Below are 14,713 nucleotides of genomic sequence, written 5' to 3'. Positions count from 1 at the left end.
TGAGGGCTCACACAAAGGAGGCAGTGCTGGCTGCCTCGGAGGGTGTTTATCAGCCAGCACCATCTGTATGCTGCTGCTCATAGCTATGATCTACTGCAGCCTTAACCAATAAGTCACAAAGTGCCAGCCTAAAAAGAGACTCTCTTCTTTAACCTCCATGTCCTCACTTATAGACTTACTGCTCTGGAGCAGAGAGATGTGGAGACCCTGCACATCAAACACACAGAGTGTATAACAGCAGATGGATGAGAGTGAAATTACACCCCAGTTTGTGGCCATACTTACTGTGATCAACTTTACTTTAAAATTTATACCGTGGAACTTTTCATTGAGGAAGCTGGAATCAGAAGCATCCAGATGCTCATTTGCCTCCTCCTCCTCCTCTTCTTCCTTTATGCCTGTGGGTTCTAATAACCGGAAGCCTTTGTGGAGCTGAGATGGGTTTTGTAGGCCTGAAAGGCCTCTAATCCCTGTGGCCTGTGAAGTGTGAAACCCTTTGATGCCAGGTTGGTGTGCCAAAGGCTCTGCCTATTGACAAACAAGGGCCAAGCTGGGAAAAGATGGAGGGAGAGTGCTTTCTCGTCTCTCTAAGAAGAAATGCAGGCTCGGGCATGGAAAATATGGACTCAGTGATTGAGAAGGAATAGAATTAGCCACCCTTTAATGAATTTCCTGGCTGTTTTTATAGTTTTTTTTCCTCATGTGGCAGTAATTAGGTGGAATGATGGGCATATTGCAGCTGGGGGCTTGCAGGGACAGCAGGGCACAGGCCCTTGATATGCCTGAAAGCCAAGTATCTTTCCTCATTTAGACCATGTGATGATCAAAGATGTGTTTTTTTTTTTGCTCTCATGTAAAGAAGATCAGAAAAAAATGCTGCCATTCCATTTGCATGTGGACCAGCAATCTGCTTTGAAATGAACGTGTTTTTATCTTCTGAGCAAATTAAATAAATCTTCTGTCAGTTTTCCACTGCAAGTCAGAACATCAAAGCAAATGGCACTGCCGTCACCAGGGAAGCAGAGCTTTGCCTCAGTAAGGTTGGTTAGACGTTAGGTTGGCTGGACTGGCACACTCAGACTTGCCCATTAGGATGGCACCAGGTTCCCTCCCTCTGATTAAAACCAAGTTATTAGATCCAAGATATTTTTTATTATTATTGAATAATAAAAATATTACAGAAATTACATTTTTACAAATTTCATTTCTAATTTGAAGTTGAGTGTTTCTGATTTAGTCTGCAGGACGAACCTAACTGACTGGAATAGGTCTTGCACTTAATTTGGCTTGGGATATTCGCAGTCTCCCCCCTCTGCTGTTAAATTCCCAATTTATTTATTTTATGATATGGATCTTGTAGATTTAATCATTTTCACAGTTGGAGACCCATAGGGTTGTTGAAATGAACTCCCCATGCTATCTGTAATGGGAGCAAAGAAATGAGAATTGTGACTACTTGGCTGTGGAGTCTCTTCAAAATGATTTTGCAATCGGAGAGGAAATGGAGTGAGTCCTAGTCACAGCCTGCACCCTGCAGACTCCTTAGGTCGCCGGGACATTTGCTGACGGCACAGTTATGGCAGTTAATTTTTGTGCGTTTTGTTAGCTTTTGCATAAAAATGTAATTTTTGAAGGTGTTTCAATCATACAACTGCTGATATATTGCTTGTAAATTGAGTTATTTTCCCCATCCCCCCACCCTTTTTGTTACACTGAGCTAAGTAGCCATGAAATTGACTGAATAATGTCGTTTAAATCCAATCTCTCCGCGGCCTCTCACCTCCATGCCCAGCCCCCAAACAATGACACATGGTGGGTTTTTTAGAAATTGCCATTCGCCTGTTTGCCACCTCAATTCACAATGGCCAAGCCTTGGCTCATTGAGCGAGGGGCATTGCTAGACACACTCGCTGCGTTTACTGCTGAATTGAATTTGGGGTTTGGATTGGTTTCATATGGCAACAGTAGACATCATTTACATGTGCAACATCTCTGCAACTGTCTTTTGTCTGTTGTGTCATGTAATAACAATCTATATAACATGAACAGAAAAGCCAATATTTTGCTACTCTTTAATGAAATATGTCAGAGGCATGTCTTATATTTGATTTATTCAATCTCAACAATGATGTGTTTCCGTCTTTTTGAAATGCTTTTTTAAACAGCGTGTGCTCAGTTTTATCCTTGACCAAGTTTGCAAATAGCAGCACTGTAGAATTCTTGACTTGGTTCCAGTCTGATGTAGTTCACCTTAACCAGGCTACGAATTCCCCACGGATGTCTAATTGGTTTTTTTGTGAGGGCCTCTCCACATACTCCTGAATTGAATAAATGTGGAAATGCTGTGGCCAAGGGTAAGACCCAGTAAGTGATACCACTTATAAATCTCAAATGTGCCACTGCAATTAAACAAGCTTTTATCCCCTCCCCTCCGTCCCTGCTTGCCTGGTATCCAAGGCTAACCCAATTCAATGCTAAAGAGAGTCTGAATTAATTTCACAATGCACTGATTTAACAGTGCCTAAGGTACCAGGCTTTGACAGAATGAGTTTTAAAAAAGATCCATTTGCCTAGGGAAGAACTTCCACAGGAGGGTGTGAAAATGGAAAGAAAGCTCAAATGGAGGAAGGATGGAACATAAATGAGTGTCGGCCCTGATTTACTATTTGCAAACTCTATTTGGGTTGTTCCGCAGTGTGCCCGCTGTTTGCTTCTGGTTTTATTCACCTGCTTTTGTTGAACACTCACATTTTTCAGAGTGCTTTAGATGTAGTCACTGTAATGCTAAAGGTTTGACTGTTGCAGCAGAGTAGTGCTTAATGCAATTGATTGATCGATCTGACTTTGTGGCTGCCGTTGCTGTTGGCTCCTTTGATATTTCTGGTAATGAAACTCCTGGTCTGATGTTCTGTTCTGCAACACATGCGTCCATCTAGTTGTTTTTTTATCTTGGTCATTCATTTCACTCATACTTGTTTCTCTGTTTGTTTTGCAGGTGAGCTTGTGGTGCCCACACATTCCCCGCGCTACCCCACTGCGGCGGAACTTGATGCCTTCGCTCAGAAAACGGCCAACAGCCCTCTGTGCATCAAGATCTTCCCCACCAACATCAGGGTTCCCCAGCACAAGCACCTTAATCGGACTGTGAATGGATATGACACCACAGGGCAACGCTATGGTCCCAATCCACATATCTACACAGGGGGCCACCATGGCCTGCTGGCAATCATCAAGGCCTCCTCACCGTCATCCTCATCAACAGCCACCTTTGTCCCTTCAAAAGGTGTTCTTAAGAACTCCGAAGGAAGACGGACTAAGCTCTCGCCAGCCCACATAGCTGTTGCCCCATACCCACCCCCTAGTAGTAGCACTTTAGCCAGTGGTCACGGCCAAATGGTATACCACACTGGGCCCCCAGAGGGCCCCGTACTCTCGGTTCCCCCAAATGTCACTGTAGCTGGCTCAGTGATTCCGGTAACAGGGGGCCGAGGCCTGGCCCTGCCTGCACAGTCCAACCTCCCCTCCATCCAGAGCATCATCTACCAGATCAACCAGCATTGCCAGGCCCAGGCTCTGCAGCAGGTGTGCCAAGGGGCTGCCACTACATCGTCAAATTCCAGCCCCTCCAAGCAGGGCTCAACTGGCATGGGGGTCTCTTCTAGCTCCTCAGGTGGAGGATATGTGTTAGGAATGGGTCCCCAGGCTAATATGGTGTACACAGGGCCCGGGCTGCCGGCTCAAAATGCAGAGGCTTTGAAGAATGGAGTGTACGCAGATGGAATGGACTACATCATTTGGCAGAAGCAGCAGCAGCAACAACAACAGCAGCATCAGCAGCATCAACAGGCTGTGCTCCGCATGTACAGCGGAGGTAGCGGAGGAGGGGGCGCCATCAGCAAGTCCCCAGAAACTTGTGTTCCAGGGGGACTTGTGGCGGCACAAATGTCCTCCTCTTCCTCCAGACCTTACCACCTGACAGCCAGTGCCAGCGGAGGAGGCGGGATGGACAAAGTCAGCTCTTCCCCTTTGAACTGTGTGGGTATGCATGGAAATTTCTCAGTGGGTCAATATTTTGCCCCGCCATGGAACAGTGTGCTGGTAACACCTGACAGTGACTGCTACAACCCCCAGGAGCTTTTGGCCACCTCCACAGGAGGACCGGTCACGGGGCACAGAGAGATGGGCTACCCCCACCACCATCACCACTACCACCATCATCATCACCCTGCTGTAGACAGCGGGGGAGGTTTGTGCTGCAGCCTGCCCAGCAAGAGCTTGTGCAACACATCAGTGCTGAGCAGCAGCTTGCAGTCTCTGGAGTACCTGATCAACGACATCCACCCACCCTGCATCAAGGAGCAGATGCTTGGCAAAGGCTACGAGACTGTCTCTGTGCCACGTCTGTTAGACCACCAGCATGCACACATCCGCCTCCCTGTTTACAGATAGAGTGGGAAGAAGAGGAGGAAGAGAATCAAGAGTTGGAATTTGTGAAGAAAATCAAAGTTAAAGAACACATATGTTTTTTCTAGGTACAGATTGTTGAAAGTGGCACTGCTTTAACTTGTGTGGGGGTAGAGAAGAGCAGTTGTTGTGCTGTGTGACCCTTGGTTTGGTGGTTTCAAGGCAGGCTGTGGGAATCCCAAATATGAAAGGTGGCAGTGATTGCCAACGGGAAAGAAAAAGGGATTTCAAGATGCTCCAGATGTTCCATTGTGTGGTTTGCCAATAGGAATTTTGGGTTGATTTATTTTTTCTTCAGTTTTTTTGTTGTTTTACTCGCCTGAACTTTTTGATTAGAATCATAGCTCGACATGAAGTGCATACGGCACTTGTATCCAACTTCCAAATACTAAGGCTGAAGCTACTGTGTAGGTTGTCACTGAAAGGGTCTCAAAAGGGCCAAAGCTTAGGGCTGCTTTCAAAATCCAAAACAATGTAACAGTACACATATAACCACACACATAGACAAACGCATACAGAGACACACTGTACTGGTACGTGAGGAGACTAAAATTATACTCGGGTGTGTATGTACAAGGATCATAGGGTTGAATTAAAAGAATAGTACAATATTAGTTGTGATTGCTGTTATAATTGATACATAAATTGCACTGCTTGAATCTTGTTAACTTTGAAGTTTGGAATTGGGTAGTTTGGATATGATATATTTAAGAAACTTGAAAAACTTGAACCTATTTTTTTGTTTATATATTTGTAGGTATATTTTATGCATTGGCTGCTATGAGGAAAAGTGTCTCGAATGCTTTTTTTAATTTAAAATGTTTCCTTTTTTTTTTTTTTTTTTGATAATTCCTCCTCAAGCTAATGTGCAGTTTCTTATGTCCTGGTGTGAGGCATAGTCGCTGCTTTGGTTCTGTAAGAACCTGGTCAGAGAGCTCTTTTTCCTAACCAACACTGGAATCTACAATAAATCTTGAAATACTTATTTAAAAAAGAAAATGTTGCAAAAAAAAAAAACATGATAAAGAAATGTTACAATGAAGAATGTGATTGGGAGGTTATTTACATAACCTTACATGTATGTTTATGCGTGTATGTGGCTGAGTGCATGCGCGTGTGTGCATTTTAGTTTGTGTTTTTTCAAAATCCTCAGACTTTTTTCTTTTTTTTTCAATTGTGTCACTAAAATATTTCAACCACAAAGACTGAAAAACTGATTCCCCAGTCCCATAAACATCATATCTGAGTAATGTACAGGAGATATTTTGCAAGTCTCGCTCCCTTTTATCAGAGGCTTTAGATATTCTCTGGAGCTAGAGTAGCGATCAAGATCCCACATGACTCCTTTCTAGCTGTAGTTACAGCGCTACATCCACTACTTCTGTCAAATGTTTATCATGATGACAGAAAGAGGTGGGAACAAATCAAAGTTGTGTTTGGGGGGTACTAGTCACCCCTGATCCTGCAAACAAATACAATATGGAAACAATCATGCCCTGTCCGCTGGCATCAGATGAAACGAGACGAGGCCCACTGCTTCCCCTTGTCCGTTTCAGCCCCTGGTTGGGATACATTTAGCCCGGGCCAGTCTTAACTTGATGATTCAGAGCAGTGAAATATTTATTTTGACTGTGAGATTCCCTTGAATGTACTGCACTTAAATTACGGCAATGTTTTATTGCCTTGTGAGACTTGAGTGAAAGAGAAAAATTGGATCAGTGCAGCAGTCCTCTGGTCTTAAATTAGCATTTCTTTTGTCCATCAAATTTCAATGGTAAATTGAATTTAGTAACTGGAGAGAGGGAGTCGGAGCTTTGTTATGGGGAAATACTGGCATCAGTCTAGATTTATAAAGTGCAATTATTATGACTGTATTAACATTTTTCTCTGAGCTTACACCAAAAAAAAATGTAAACTACAGTTGTCAATACATTCCCAATGTACCACATCCCTAATCCCTATCCCTTTTTGTTTTGAGGTGTAAAATAAATTTCTTTAAGAATATATTCAGAAGCCACATCTTGGCTTTGAAGTCTGTCATTATTTTTTAACGCATTTTTTAACGTCCTCTAGAAGTCAGTGGGAAAGTTGGCCCTTGTTTCAGCAGCAGCTCTGTGAGATCCGGAGCGGAGCGTGAAGTGTGATGTAGGTCCTTTACTGTACTGTAGCGGTAAACTGCTGCCATTGAGAAAACATACATCATTTTTTACATGTTAATGCTTTGGCCACCCAAAGATAAAGGACAGACAGCATTGTTGTAAAAATAAAGGATTTACATAAAAATATTGACGACAAAGCAGAAATTGATGTTTTTTTTGATCATTTGCATAAATAGACCTGTTTTTCCCTGAAGATAACTCTTACTTAGTCTTAAGTATGAGCCTTAAACTTTAAGCTAATGGTGTTTGTAGACACGCTACTGTCTTTAAATGCTGACAAAGATTTCAGTGGAGAGCATACCAAACCCCTTGGCTTAAATATGCACAGTAAGCCTCCTTACCATTCCAGTGAACATTTTTCATGTTGTTTCAACAGCTTAATATCCCAGCCACACTGTGATTCTAGCATATTTTCTGTCTTGTAGAAATATTTTGACAGATTTACAGATACACCCGGTCCATAAATCCCCTCCGTTTGGCTTCTGCATCCAAGCATTAAACCCTGTCACATGATGTTGAAGTGAAGAGGAGACACTTGAGGCAGTTTCTGGTGTCTGGCCTTTCCCACCAGTGGAGGTCTGAGGCACCAGGCCTCTCTGCTAATGGGAATATTGGGTGACGCCTGGCTGCTGGATACTGCCAGTAGAGAGTATTCATTCACTCAAAGGGTTGAAATCAAACCCTTTTTAAATAGCAAGGGGTTTCCTATTAGGTGCTGTGAGGAATCTGGCCATTTTGAGCCAGGTTCAACTGAATGAAACAGAGAAAAGGTGACACAAAATACAGCATCTTTTAGTAGAATTATTTCAGTCAATTCACATGTTTTATAAGATATACGGTGGTATTTAGATACTTTACCGTCTTTGCTTTGTTGATACATTTTCTACTGTACAGGCTCCAAACTGTCTGTCTCCCTGGTCCTTCACACACATTAATGAGCTTCTGTTGATGGGATGCATCTTAGCCCTGAAACTCTGGTCCATTCCACAATTCCCGATTTGGACAATGGACGCTTAGCCCATGTTAGGATAATAGAATTAAATTTCAAATAGATTTGTGCCTGAGCTGATCCATGCGCGGCTCACTCAGCTGCAGAGGCAGAGTGGCATATGGCATGTCATTATCTAAGCCCACCCTCCCCCTGTCCGGGGCCAACAGGGTTCAGCAGTGCTTAAACAAACTGAAGGTTAGGGCTGGCTGGCTGGCGTTGAAGGCGAGGACAGTGGGGTTTTAAAAAATAAAAGGGGGGGGGGGGGGGGGGGGGGGGTGTTGCTAAATCACAGCCTCCACAGCGTCTCAGAGGGCCTCAGCACCGCACCATGGCGCCTGGGCTCAGAGGCCTGCTTTAAAAAGCTGGGCTGTGTTTGATCGAGGGGATTTGTTTTCTGTTGGATTATACATGGTTGCTCCCTGCCTGGCTGAGGGGCCCCGTGCAATGTGACAGATCTCAGCAAAAGAAAGAAAGAGCGAGAGAGATACAGGGAGGGATTTGGGGTCAGAGGAGCCTCGAAGCATCAGTAATCAGGATAATTGCCATGTTCCTGGTGCTGGTTTCAGCCTCCCCTCTTTGGCTACGCGGCCTCATATTCAGATTCAAGCTCTGAGGAAATCACATTCTTCACTGAAAGATTTTTATTTTGCCTCAATTTACTAAATTCGTATAAGTGAAATTTTCACTTACAAGAATTGTTCTGCTTGGAAGAATATTCTAAGTAATACTGCACAGGAAAGGATAGATGACACCGATCAAATGAACGAGGACACTTAGATCTATAACTTATCTCTGTGGCTATAGGCTATCGACTGTTAGCACGTTTTCAAGGGCAATGAGATGCTCTCGGGGATGGCCTGAGGGCAAAGTGGAGGGGAATTGACTTATGCTGGTTGTAAAAATCCCTTAGTAAATCCCAATAAGTCCATGAAGACCTTTACCCAGTGCAAAGGTCTGGTCGCATATTATGCACCTCAAACACTGCTGAGGAGGAAGCAGCGCGGACGGACTGTTCAAAGCAGGGTCAGATCTTTTACTCTCAAAACAGAGGAGACGGTAGGGATAGAGAAAATAAAGGCAGCTGCTCACTCTGTAGAGTCTTGGCGCTGCTTCTCTAACCTACAGATGACAGAGGGGGGTGGGTAGGGGGGGTGACGTCCCCTCCACACCACTTTAGTCCTGTCCCCTGGCTGCCCTTGGGCCCCTGGGGCTCTCATCTCAGAGTCCTTCCCAGCATCCCTCCTCAACGTCTGCAAAAGATAAAGTCATGAGGCCAGTTATCTCTATTGGGCTCCTACCTAGCAAGAAAATACTTTAATCAATAATACAGATGGTCCTGCGGCGGCTTGTATAGTTAACCCACCAGCCTTATAGCTGTACAGCACAGCACAGAGGTACAGCACATTGCCATCTCTATAGTGCTACTGAATAAGAAGACTGGATGCACCATTCAATTTAAATTTAGTTTTAAGCATTTATTAAATACAAACCAAGGTAAAAAAAAAAAGAATCAGCACAGATCACAAAATAAATCAGGATCTTTTTCCAAAGGCACAGACCCAAAGCCCTTTTCTAAAAGGCAATGCAGCAGCTCGTAATTCCAGGAGCTTACAGCTTTTTATTTCTTCAGCATCACAACTATGTATGTTCAGCTGAAAAAGCTTATGGCCTCCAAATATTCATCTAGTTTATGTGGTGGGTATATCGCTGTATCCAATCCAAACACAAAAGTCTGGGGATTTTGCTTTATTTATTTTTCCCTGTTTCCTTTTACTGTTTGTGTGGCTCTCAGAATGTTCCTGTGGACAAACAGGGCTGTTTCCCCCGAATTATCTCAAATGCACCAATGCTGCCAAAGTCTGAGGGTGCAGCAACCTTGAGAAAATAATATATATGGAAATGGGAAATCTATTAAGCATCTCTCTTATTGTTCTCCCTGCAGTGTTGTGTTTATGTTTAAAAAATGATTTTGTCTCCTCAGGATGAAAAAATGTAAAGAATACGTTGCTTTATTGAAAATGATAATATATGAGTCTTAGATTTCGAAACAAGAAGTCTGAATATAAAAAAGCTGTAAAATCCTTTAGTCGAGGGGGTTTCAACTTTTGAATGTGCCTACAGTCAAGCATCCCAGTGATTGCTTACCTTCTGCCCCCTCTCCAGTTCTGCAATCTCCCCCTAATCTCCCCACAACCATCATCTTCAATTTGCTGAAACTGCCATCGTCCCCCCCCCCCCCCCCCCCCCCCCCCTCCATCCCAACGACCACAGTAGATACTTTGTCTGTTCCCTGCTTTTTGTCAATCTCAGGACTGAAATTTCTTTATTTTAATGTAGATAGTTGGTTTTCATTTGACCTCTCCTCTCTTGTGTATTATTGTTTGACATAAGTAAATAAAGCAGATGACTTCTATGCCTGTCTTGTTGCTATACTCATCGGTGGCCTTCTTCTTCTTCTCCCTCCCTTCCTGTAAACATATTCTTAAACATGTTTTTAGACTCTGGGCGAGACCTTACTGTATCAAAGGTAAGCATATTAGTCTAAGGATTCACTTTGCACATCACCGCCATATGTCGGCCCCTGCAATCCTGTTGTTCACTTGACCTTTTACCTCACCTTTGCAGCAGTATCTTGTGGCATCCCTAAGGCCTCAAAGTATCTTTGGAAAACAACCCACAGTGAGGTAGCCTTCTGAACTGTAGCAATGATTTCCTGGATGAGGATTTAGAGAGACTACCGTATTTTCCGCACTATAAAGCGCACCGGATTATAAGGCGCACCTTCAATGAATGGCCTATTTTAGAACTGTTTTTATATATAGGGCGCACCGGATTATAAAGCGCATAGAATAGAACAGCGTCGTAAGCGTGTCTCTTGAAAGGTGCCATTTTGGGGTCTTTATACACACAAGTGGTGTTGGACTAGGAGTAAGCACAGTACCGGTGTTTACCGCGGTGCGGCTTTGTAGTTTACCAGTCGTACTGAAACATTTTGACAGAGCGCCGTGTACCAGTATGGATCAACCAATTAACCAATTGATCCATATATAAGGCGCTCCGGATTACAAGGCGCACTGTCGTTTTTTGAGAAAATTAAAGGCTTTTAAGTGCGCCTTATAGTGCGGAAAATACGGTACTCGTAAGCAGAAGCAAAGGCAAGCGAAGTCTCTTCACATGCAATTTATGCGAAGTGGCCACGACAAGATGTCTCCAAGGCTTGGACATTGAAGTCATACAATAAGGGATTATCAGCTGTCTCACGTACCTGAACCAACTTTCTCACAAAACAAAGCACAGCCGCTGATGTTTTTCTTTTACTGTGGCTCCCACCTTCCCAAGCCTCCTCCAAAAACCCACCAAAATGACGAACAAACTACATAGCACTTTAGTTCTGCATTATATTTTAATTTCATCATTAATAGTCTATATTCGAATGTCAAGCTATTAAAAAAAAAGTATTTTTTAAACTTTTTTTCCTTCTCTTTCTTAGGATTTTGCTTGTACAAGATGGTCTCACAAGTCTACTTCCTGAGGATGAGGTAAGACAACATACACCCGATCTAAATGTTTAACAACACAGGTACCTCCAAGAACTCCGTATTGACGCTTTCGCCTCATTTCTCTCCTCACTCCCAACCTCTCCACCCACCTAAAACATCAGATAAGCCATAGACTGATGAGCCAGCCGCCTCCACCAGAGCGTGTGGTGCTGGGAGACTGCACACTGATTTCATACACGCTCGCTCAGACAGAAAAAGAGCTCTGTGGAGCAGAAATGCTTCTCTTATTAGCAAAACTCATTCACCTGCACGCCACATTGAGTCCCTGGCAATTTCACAATAAATCACGAGAGATGCCTATGGAGGCCGGGCAGCAGGCTGACGCTCTGCCGCGGCCGTGCCCTCGCCTGTCAGTTTAGACACTCTGAATCATTTCGGGTTCAGCAGCCCCGTTTCATCTTAGATGAACTGAAAGGTCATCTCACACGCCACCTAACCAATATGTCTCTGGCTCCTCATCTCCCAGTGCTCCCAGTGATTGCTTGTTCCATTTAGAAATACCACACCATGGTGAAATATTTGTATCGCTGGGGATTAAGGAGGGAATTTCAAGGAATTACATCAAGGAAGGAAATTAGAACTGACTTAAATCTGTGAGAAACCTGCTTTTAGATCTCCTGACTTTCTGTGTTAGTCTAAAATTACCCAGTGATGATCCATCCACCTCTTTTGCAATAGTGAAATGTTTAGTGAGAGTGTGACCAATGTGTAGGGAGGTTTCTCTCTCTCCGTCAGGCTGCTAGACCTCAGGCAGACAAGGAATGTTATACTTGAAGATATCAGACAGTCTGGAGTCTTGTTTAGCGAATAGACAATGAGTTGGCCAAAGTCCAGCCCGGTATCCACTTGAGACTCATCAACCTAAACACCTTAAAGCTTAACTGGCTGGACAATAGCTGAACAATTTGTACTGCCAATATCTAAGTTCGTTTACTTAAGACCTCTGGCTGAGACTGTCAACTTTCCCTTATGGGCGGTTGCTAAATGATGGCCGTTACAACTTGATCCTGCTTGGCTCTCACTTTGGTTTGTTGAGACACATTTGAGCACGCACATGCTGCAAGCAAAGTAAGCCATTTTGTTAACAGCTCACACTTCCTGTGCAAGTGTGCGGTTCCAGAGTTGCTGACAGTGACACTTGCAGGACCGAGTCCTGCCCTACTTAACAGGCTGCGGGGAGGAGGGCAGGCCAAGTTGTCAGCAGCGTAGGTGTTCACTGCTTAGATAAACCTGGAGGATTAGTGGCCCAGTTAAAGTTGGGGCAAAGAGGATTAGCCTCTTCTCTGAGGTGGTGAGAGATTCCCCGTGTCCTTCAGTGCTACCGGCCTCAGAGAGGAGGAGGAGGAGGAGGAGGAGGAGGAGGAGGAGGTGAGGCCCTAGTTATCATGAATGAGAATCACCACTGTAGCATTTTAAAGATGAAAAGCAAAGGTGAGGTGTAATTATAAAAGGTGGAAAGCAGTGAAGCACTTCATAAATTGTTGCCAGCTTGTGGTTTCATTATGAAGGCAAAACCCCATAATTACTGTCCGGGTGTTACAGCGAGGTCAACGAGGCCTGAGATAGATCCACATGAAAGAATATTTCATAAGCGGACTGCATCCTACAAACTATAACCTATTAAAGGTTATAGTGCTAATAACAGTTAGCACTGACAAATCAATATTTACAGCTATAATTGAAAATAAATACATATATTTTTATATATTAATATATTCGTGCCCTACAGTCTCTGCAGGAGTCGACACAGCTGAGACCTGTCTGCCTAACCTGGGAGCTCCACATACGACACAGCAGAGGAATTTAGAGCTCTGCAGCCATCAGCAGGTCAGAGAAGGAACTGCAAACGATAATTAACAGAGCTCAAAAATCCTTGTAATGAGTTTTGAGAATAAGGTTTAATGTATAGTATAATGAATGTGCATTTTTTTTAACCAAAAGAGAAAACACTGAAAATCGAGAACACATTTTTACACACGTCACATGTAATGTAGATGGTTGGCCACAAAAAGATGTCCGTACTCTTAGTAAGGTATGCAATTTAGTTTATTTCATGGAATTAATTATATAGAAATGTTGTGATATTAGTGAGATGAACATAAATGTAGATATTTAAAGATTTGTCCTACTAAACTATATCTCTCAAAAATCTTACATTTTCCATATTAAACTAATCTTTCTTGTTTATGTTTTCAGCACTTTCCCAAAGGATTATTTATCATTTAACCTTTCCTCACAAATTCATCCGGGACATTTGGTCAAATTAAAGCATTTATAGCTGATGCTGATTAGTAGCTAATATCCTAGGATAAAATAAATCAATCTTTCAAATACTGATTAGAAAATATCTTCAGAAACAAGAATCTCATAATTCTATGCAGGAATCATAAAACAGACTACTGTATGGTTCAGAAAATGTCTTTGGTGTTTATTGTTCTTCGCAGTAATGTACAAATATAAAAACGCATCGTGTCTCTTCATTAAAGTAATGTACACATAGAAAACAATGACCCGTGACCCTCAACAGCAATGAATTAGTGAAAATGAATTGTATGCTCTATTCGCTCTTAATCATGTCATGTAGTACAAGAACACAAATACATGTATACATACAGTAGTTGCGCATAAACAAGATGCTCTATAGGTCTATAGGGCAAGGAGCCAATTGCAATAAAAAACACTGCAGCACATATAGGGGGAAGCACATAATGGCAAGGCCTGAGAGTTGATTATGCAAATACCCCAGCTGCAAAGGAACAATAACTCTAAAAATTCAAAGACAAACCATAACACAGGAGGCTATTGTCTCGCATTTGCATATTTGCTTAACAACTATAACCTGCTCATCATGCCCATCTTGTTCAGAACAATGTCATTGTGTTCATACAATAATGCACACATCAGAAATTGGCATACTGCATTGTTTCCAATCAAATGAAAGCTGCGCTGCCTGAGCTAGTGCGACAATTAGCTGAGACTTTGAAACTATTTGATTAATACGGTTTAGAAAATTGAGCAAAATAAACTTTATAAAATACATATATCCTGTTTCGATACACTGAAACCCCATACGCTGAATAATAAACAATTAAAATTACCATATACAATATAATCTCATATAGGGACCTCTAAAATGTAAAGCAAGCAAATAAAAGCAAACATTCTTTTCTATAAGCCTATCAATATTTATTGCAATGACTTCTTGAAGCAGTACCTGCGATTGTGATTATGTCTGTAGATGGCATTTCTATCGCAGCGTTTGTTTAGACTGCTCGTGCAATAATACAGTAAGTATGCTTCTGCTAGCTATGAAAAAAAACCATGATTCTGTTTTCCATAAGATTACAATGAGACTGGAAATGCTGACATATTTTGACTTACTTGAATCCCTGAGTGATCAGCCACTGAAGTCTGCAATGCAGATGTACAGTACATGTTTATTATAAGTTCTCTATACTTCTGTGACAAGTTTAAAACACATTACAGCTAACGGTGTCCATACTTTTTTTTAAATCTCATTTTGATGTTTTTAACTTTAT

General features: G+C 42.5%; 1 protein-coding gene across 1 annotated transcript in view; it reads left to right on the top strand.

Annotated features, from left to right (window-relative positions):
- fam222aa (family with sequence similarity 222 member Aa) overlaps positions 1 to 5,463 on the top strand; it is a 45,104-nt gene extending 39,641 nt beyond the window's left edge. Inside the window, exon 3 of the mRNA XM_076099340.1 lies at positions 2,996 to 5,463. Coding sequence (XP_075955455.1) covers positions 2,996 to 4,449 — 1,454 coding nt within the window. The 3' untranslated portion in view covers positions 4,450 to 5,463. The remainder of the gene's footprint in view (positions 1 to 2,995) is intronic.
- The last annotated feature ends 9,250 nt before the right edge of the window (positions 5,464 to 14,713 follow it).

The sequence above is a fragment of the Anarhichas minor genome, unplaced genomic scaffold (genome assembly GCF_050575085.1).
Source record: "Anarhichas minor isolate MPS153535 unplaced genomic scaffold, ASM5057508v1 ptg000025l, whole genome shotgun sequence".
In the NCBI taxonomy this organism is placed as follows: Eukaryota; Metazoa; Chordata; class Actinopteri; order Perciformes; family Anarhichadidae; genus Anarhichas; species Anarhichas minor.
This window is presented reverse-complemented; position numbering and strand designations above follow the sequence as displayed.